Source organism: Colletotrichum chrysophilum (assembly GCF_026319265.1).
Source record: "Colletotrichum chrysophilum strain AFK26 chromosome Unknown scaffold_100, whole genome shotgun sequence".
Lineage (NCBI taxonomy): Eukaryota > Fungi > Ascomycota > Sordariomycetes > Glomerellales > Glomerellaceae > Colletotrichum > Colletotrichum chrysophilum.
In genome coordinates, this window is record NW_026517387.1 from 27,740 (window position 1) to 35,492 (window position 7,753).

Below are 7,753 nucleotides of genomic sequence, written 5' to 3' on the forward strand. Positions count from 1 at the left end.
CCATAGCTTGGCGGGCTTGGCTGGACCTAGACTCGTCAAGGCCCCGTGGGGTTATCCTCTGTACTATAAATCCTCATCGAACTAACATGGAGCTTAGACTGGGTTTGCTTGTCAGAATATGTCCGGGCGTTCCTGATGCCCCTCGATATGGTTCCAGTCTGTAGCCTTGTTGGTGGCTCGAAAGCCGACTTGCTCGGGCCAAGATCCTAAAGCCGTACCTGTATCGGATATGATCTTGAACGTATTTGCGTCACTACTCTCTGCACTTGTTAGTATTCGCTCTTAACATCTCGAACTCCTGGCAAGAAGAACGAGGACGTCATAGCAAGCATCTTCGAATGGTTGATCCGGAAAATCATGCCCATGAGTTCTACAGCAGATTATCTTGAAATGAAGCCATCGTCCGAGCGCAAATGTACATAGAAGTAATGAGCGTAAACAAGTACTTGCCCCAAGTAAGTACGACTGCCTCAGAGCAAGGGACTGCAGGTCAGTTGCGGAACCAGTTAGGCGTTTTCTCTTTCATGCGGGGGAAGACATCGGGTAAGCGGATGCTTTAATAGACCGAAACGCGGAGAGAAAACTTCTCATTCTACCTGCGTGGAGCGTGTACCTCCGATTCTAGCGTGATCCTAACAATCCTCATCGTCAAGTAAACTGTAGTTTATCGTTGAAGCTGGGTACTACACCTCGCAATCTCACACGTAGCTCCAGCACCAACAACTTCACCAGCCCGAGGCCCCTCAGGGCGCGCTATTCACGACCTCCGCAAGTTTCACTGTCCAAAGCTTATCCATACCCAAGATGACCAGAGTGTACCCGGCCAACTCAAACTGCACAATTGCCGTAGAGACTGGGTCCCTCGTAAAGTAGTACGCGTTGAACACGCCAATGACTTTGCCCTCTGCAGACCGTACCACAACTCCTTCACCTTCGCCGGTCCAGACCCTTCCTTTGTCGTCGATCCGAATCCCATCAGGAGCTTGCATTCTCGCAACACCGAAAATGCGCTTGTTAACAGGCCACATGTTCTCGTCAAAATCGTAACTGTAGATGGCAGGCGCGCCCACCTTGGCAGGCTGCCCCCAAATACGGCTCCTCTCCTCGCCGCCAAAGTCGGTGATCCAAAGCTTCTTCTGGTCTTTGGAAACCCGCACGCCGTTGGCAATCGGGTAGTCGGTCCTGCTGATGGCCGGGAGCAGCGTCTTAGCCTGGGGGTCGAAGCGCCACAGGCCTTGAGGGACTGTGTCGTTGCTGACGACGCTGTCGGCGGAAGGAAGAATGGTGATGTACATGTACGACTTGTTTGTACCAGGCTGCGTGGCCCATGCCACATCGTCAACGGCGTCGAACTTGAGGCCGAAGTATGAGTTCAAGATCCACTCAACTTCGCCCGTCTCGACGTCTACGGCGAAGACACCGCCAGGCCAGCTGCGGGTGTCATCACGAAGGCTGGTGAAGTACACGCGGCCTTGATGGTAGTAACCGCCGTTAGGGTTCTCAAGGGGCTCCGACGTGGTCAGATTGCGGATAGTGCCGTCAGTCAGATTCAGGATCTCGACACGAGTCGGGCCATCGTTGATCCACGTCGTATACCAAACCTCGTTGCACTCGCTCACCCAAACTCCAGCCTCGCCAGCAAAGTTCTCCTCGCGCTGGTCAATGAGCGTCGGCTCCGGGTTTGGTCCAAGGAGGGTAAGGAATTCGTCGTCGTAGGAGATGAATGGTGCCTTCTTGGCAGCGGCGAAAATAGTGTTGGTGTCGTCCGAAGTCGAGTTTCCATCTACAAAGGCACCAAATATACTTCCTTCAAAAGTACCGGGGAGGAGATACGTCAGTTCGTAAGGAATGGATACAACGTCTGCACAGAAGATGGGCAAGATGCCGAGTAAAAGAAAATAGAAAGAATGACGTGCCATCTTGGCTGGCTTATAAGATTTTAAGACTGAGCATGAAGTGTTTTGGAGAGACGTGAGTTAGTCGGAAAGGCAGCAAGCAACGACGTCTTTATACATCCAGTGCTGTTGAGCATTTCCATAACATCAGCTGGAATCTTCGTTTTGTTTCACGGGTAGCCATGATAACGTGGCAACCACCCCTAGCCTCAACGGCCATATCCGAAATATTGACTGCTGAATATGATATCCAAGATATTGTGTGATGGTGAGTGACATTGAATCGAGTCGTGAACTGCTCGAACAGTTCAACCCTGGCTCCAGAGCCTCCACCGGAATCGCCTGAAGAGGCTAGCGTTCCGGTTTGCATATCCACGATCCAACTTTAATTTGAGAATAATGCTATTCAAAGGAGAATTTATGACGACCATTTCGAAATGAAGTCCAGAACACATAAAGAAAGCCCATTTTTAGAAAATTCTCATATCTCGTCTTGTTATCGAAGGACGGACTGCGCTGCTTACAGGCCGGCAGCTTCCGGTGTTCAAGACCCGCTCCTAGTTCATCATCGGCGTGATATTAACGTCGCGTAACCTGGTGGACAGAGCTTCAAAAGGCAGCCAAGAGTGCACTGAACAGAGTATTGTCCCAATCGCTTCGAGAATTTATCTTGCTATTCTACCAACCCAAAGGTTCTGCAGAGCGCTGTGCCCTGCACTACCTGGCGTGATGTGCGCCACCGAGGCTAGGTCTGAGTCCCAGTTGCCCCCGCCTAGGCGATTAAAATGCCAATCGTGTCGTGAGTTTTCTTTCTTTCGCCTAAAGTCTTGGCTAATCGAATATCGGAAGAAACGGAAGTTGTATGACGCAGATACCACCGGACTTCAGTGGCTGATCATGTAGGAAGAAGTCAATATCATATGAAACCTGGCACGGGTGGCAGTGGCGTGTCTCACGGAAGTGCTAGGGAGTGATGGTCATGAAAATGGACCTACAGAATCACGTTTTGGTCGAACATGCGTTATTTTCCATGATCAAAGACGGCACCGAAAGCGTAGGCATGTAAGTCGGCCAGTTCTAGACATCAGCCCCAGACAGATATGGCGCTACTAAAAGGTAGGGTCACTACACACAGGTCACGTTGAATTTCATGCTTTGAAATGATTTTCTGCGGTATCCGACCTTGATGCTCACGCAACCAAAGATTCAGACAAATGCAATGTCTGATGTGCATCAAGCCCAGAGCCTTCTTCGATAGCATCATCGTTGCACGTCGATTTGGAAGTGATCGGCTGGACCATAAGTCTTGGGCTGTTGCGAGACCTTCATGGGGCGGCAAATCGCTCGTCTGATGTTGCCCGAATACATCGCCTTCCAGCAGCAGCAGCAGCGATCGCCCCAAATCTCTGACACCCGTGCCTGATGAGGCAGTAGTAACGTGCGTTTGAAAGTGAGCAAACGTAGGCCTGGTATCGATCTGCGTAGTGATGCAAGAAGGGTCCAAGTCAGTCCAGGGTTTGTCGATCCGGGTGATTGTGGGCGTTACCACCATTGGACTGCGCCGCACAGGGTAAAGTGAATGTTAATGAGCCCACCGCCTACGCGAAGTAAAGACTGCGTCCACAGCGTCATCAGAGGTGGCGTATGACGCCTGCAGCCGCTCATTGGGCCTCGCTTAGTTGCCTTAGGAGGCGATGCTGAGTATGGGAGTCGTCGGTGATGGCGATGTTGGGATCTTCGGTCAGCTGGCTCTCGGAACCAAATGAATGAAGTTTGAAGTTGGAAAATGATTCTCGTGATAGTCTAATTGTGGCTGTAAATGACGTGGGCGCGTTTTACAACCATCATTAGCTTCTGGGCGGATGAAGAAGTTATTTAAATCCTCCTGAATTCCTGTTAACTCAAGTCATGCATATTTCCTGATCCCACAACAACACAACAACCAAGACCAAGAAGAACACAAACCATATCATTTTCAAGAGAGACCAGAATTTTCCAAAGATCAGTCATAATGGCCTTCAAGTATGTCAACTATATCAAGATCCTCAACACCTCACACTATGCAAGACACTAACGAGAATCTCCCAGCTCGAACCGTCGCTTTTCTTCCTCCATCTCGCCCGCATCCAAGGCCTCGAAGCGCGTGATGGCCGAGCGCAATGATAACCGGCGTTCTTTCGACTCCCAAGCCAGCTCTTCTACCCTTGGGGCGATGCCAGTCGTTGAGGTCGAGAGCTACCTGACCGCTCCGGCTGCCCGGTGGTCTACGGCGAATCGCATCTAAAAGATGGTCTCAGTCGAACACGGTGTGGAGGATGTACGATAGATGGGACTACGACGTGGAAAAATGTCCTTGAACTGCAGAAGTTCGTCCCGATATAGCAAGTCTTTTGCGGATACCCACATCAACACAGATAGTTGATCGTTTCAAGGATCAGATGCATGAATACGTTGCGTCGAAGGAATACAGATAAATCAATTCTACAAATGCAAGCGTTCTAAGTGAAGCAGCCACTGTCCAAACACAGCCAAATCCCATCACTATCCCTATTACAGTTCCGTTTTGTTGCGAATCAGGAATCCAGCGCCTTCAGATGCTCTACTTTTGTGTGAACTTGCTCTCTCTCTCCAACCACTCCTCGAAGTTTAGTAATCCACTGTGCTGTCTCTTCACTGAGGCGATGTTGACGCGAAACCCGTCAGTATAGAACCATCTGTACATGGCTCCGAAGTCCGCGATCATCCAGTGAAGGAACCTCACAAGGAATTGGAACGTTTCAGGGATCTCCGTGCCGATTTTTCTCTTGAATACTGCATTCGCCTCGTCGAGAGTAAGCTCATCGCCTGCAATGGGAACCTCCTTGCTGGCAAAGACTTGGGGGCGAAGAAATGATTGTGCCGCAAAGTAACCGACATCCTTGACCGCAACGAGTTGAAGCGGCTTTTCCTTCACCGCAACCCTCCATGAGGTTGCCATGATTTTGGTCTCCATGCCCGGTGTCATGTTGTCCATGAAGGCGACGGGTCTAAGAATAGTCCAGGTCATCTGATTCTTCGCCTTTTCGACGAGGTAGTGTTCGATGTTGTATTTACTCTTGAAGTGCTGGACCTGGGGAAAGACGTTGTCGTAAGATGAATCACCTCCGCGGTCTATTGACGAGTAGACAAAGTGCTTGACATTATTGGCGAGAGCTTCGTCAATCAGAGCCTTTCCTTGCCTCTCTTCGGACTCTGCTGAGGCACCTTGACCTATGGCCGTCTGTGGGAACACTAGTTAGCATCTGTTCTGCTCGGCATGAAGTCTCCAGACTGTACTCACTTGCACGCTGTACACGCCCCAGATTTCTGCCGTTGAGCCGCCCAATGCTGACTTTGCTGAGGCGAAGATGGCTGGAACGTCGTTGAGATCACCCTTGAAGACTTTAACTCCCTGCGCTTCGAGAGCTTTTGCTGATGCTGCGGCGGGGTTGCGTGTGACAGCAAGGATGGTGTGCGTATCTCCAGCACCAGCCTCCAGGAGAGCTGAGATGACAGCGCCACCTTGTTTACCGGTTGCGCCGGTGACAAGTATGGACTTTTGGTTGATAGATTGGCTCGACATGTCGAGAACTTAGGAGTCAGAAGTTGTTATACTGATTTGTAGTCGTGATGAGGTAATTTGGGCAGTAGGAGAAGCTGTAGGAACAAAGGTAGATGTTCTGATGGGTTTGCTGTGGAGTTGTGAGTCTGATGTCATTTTAGTGGACTATACCAGCTGAATATATATAGATGGACTTCCATCCTGTTCGGCATTTCGCTTCTCGCGAGCGACTTCCACCATGGATGATGAAGAAATCATTTCAAAGCATTCTGCAGAGCCAAGCACATCAAAAATTAATATGCTTGTGCAGTGGAAATCGACAGCGACCACCAAAACACTTAGCGACTACCCAATTTGGTAAGTTTCGTCGAGCTTCTCAGCGCCCCGAAGGCCGAGAACAGGGGTTGTGGCGTCAACAAGTGGTCAGATACGCTTAGCAATCAACTGCGGTCTCCATACTCTGATTGGATAGTTGGGCCGCGAAAGGATGACCGCGTCAAGGGATGCGATCCCACCACTGAGATCGCGACAGGAATGCGGCACGATGCGGTACTTTTGAATTCAAACTTTCCGTTAACGTGTACGAATCCTACAATGCAGTATGCATGCTTACGTATATATCAACTACAACGCGATACCGAGTGAGTATCATCAGACGTTGCCATTCAGAAGACACCCCCAACAAACATTCAAAACCGAACTCCACATTCATATCAAGTCTTGCGTGGTCCACCTCAAGATAACTTCTCAAAGTCTAGGACCAAGAGACCTATAATCTAAGACCCGCCCCACGTGTGTTTTGTCAATAGACTCGCAATTGCGCCTGATCTTCATCATCAGAATCCGTATGAATTGAATGAGACCAGTGTCGCACATATTTGCGTCCGCTGCATCATCGTCTGCAGAGCCAGGCGTGAGTCCAAGAAATTCGCAAGCACTGGCATACTCCTCGCAAGACTTAAAGTATAATTGGCCAGAGAAAAGATTCAACTCTGTCGTGCTCGGTTGGGGGAGATACCCGGTCCACTTTCGCCGAGGGACAGTGTAAAGATATAGCTTGTCAAGCGGACTAAAGCTCATGTTTGGACGCGGAGCATAAAGATGCAGCCGCACGAACCATGACCGTTTGATTTCGGGGAGAAGCTCTTGCGCTTCGTAGGGGCTGACGATGATAGCAACATCAATCCCACCCTTCGTAGACTTTTCTCTGGGAATTGTTGTAAGAATCCACTGCACGGATCTTTGAAATAGATCAGATACATAGCGCTGACAGGAGGGCAATTTGGGGATGATCGTCTTCACAAAGTCATTTGTGACCATTATCCTCCGAGGGAAATTTCCAACGGCGAAGTGAGCCGATGCACTCGTATTGCTCAGAGACATGAAAGCTGGAACCCAGGCCTTTGAATCAGATGTAAAGGTACCATCAGAAATGAGAGCTCTGACGTCTGGGTGGATAGAGTGTTGCTGTGGTTGCACGGGGGGCGGCCTTTGGATCTCCCGCTCTTGCTCGACTTCGGGGGAAAAGCTCACGCTCCTGTTCCTCCCGAAAGGTGGACGAGTTGGAATTGCGTCCTCCAAAACTGAGAACCCGCTCGGTGATGAGATCGCCTTCCGTGTGATCTGATAGGTGGACGAGCTCTTCGCTGTTGTTCTGGGCGGGTCGATATCGCGACTCCAAACTTTGAGCCTCTTCCTCCAGAAATTTCTCGGCGTGAGCTGCATCCAAGCTGGTCGCGCCATCGACAGATGCCTCCTCCCATAATCGTTTATGGCGTTGATGACGTCTGCCCTGGTTTGCCCACAGCCAAATGCCACGACTGAGATCTACGAAAGTCTCGGAAATGGCCCACTCAAGTATGTCGCAAACATCAATGTTCGTGGTCTCTCGAGTATGAGATTGTGCTGATATTTTCTGCTGTATTTCATTGGGGACACAGAAGACTACAGACTGGCCCTTTCCCAGTTTTCGCATTCGCATGCAGGCTATTGTCACAGTATTAGCTAATGGTTCGTATTTTAATTTTATGAAGTCCAGGGGTAGGGTTACCTTGAACCAACCTGTCTTTCGTCAGGCTCGCACCGAGAGTGACTGCCGCTCGATAGTTCTCTGGTAGCTTGAGGTCGGTACCTCTGGTGTGCGCTTCATCGAGAAATACGAGACAGACATCAGGCTGACTTGCAAAAGCCGACGTATGGAATATCTGCACTTGGTGACGTCGATCTATGACGCAAATATTGTCATGCTCGTCGCAGAAAACAACAGCTTGCGTGTGCT

The 7,753-nt window shown here is 50.1% G+C and overlaps 3 protein-coding genes across 3 annotated transcripts; 1 reads left to right on the top strand and 2 right to left on the bottom strand.

The window, feature by feature from the left end:
- Positions 1-743: 743 nt before the first annotated feature.
- On the bottom strand, positions 744-1,919 carry COL26b_009892 (uncharacterized protein; the record flags this gene model as incomplete). Its single annotated transcript, XM_053182607.1, has 1 exon — positions 744-1,919. The coding sequence occupies one exon, from the start codon at positions 1,917-1,919 to the stop codon at positions 744-746; it is 1,176 nt and encodes a 391-aa protein (XP_053033415.1).
- A 1,987-nt stretch (positions 1,920-3,906) lies between these two features.
- COL26b_009893 (uncharacterized protein) lies at positions 3,907-4,179 on the top strand (the record flags this gene model as incomplete). The annotated part of the gene is made up of 2 exons (XM_053182608.1): positions 3,907-3,917; positions 3,984-4,179. The coding sequence occupies 2 exons, from the start codon at positions 3,907-3,909 to the stop codon at positions 4,177-4,179; spliced, it is 207 nt and encodes a 68-aa protein (XP_053033416.1).
- Positions 4,180-4,494: 315 nt separating this feature from the next.
- Positions 4,495-5,496, bottom strand: COL26b_009894 (uncharacterized protein; the record flags this gene model as incomplete). Its single annotated transcript, XM_053182609.1, has 2 exons — positions 4,495-5,154; positions 5,215-5,496. 2 exons carry the CDS (start codon positions 5,494-5,496, stop codon positions 4,495-4,497), a joined length of 942 nt encoding a protein of 313 aa, XP_053033417.1.
- Positions 5,497-7,753: the final 2,257 nt, after the last annotated feature.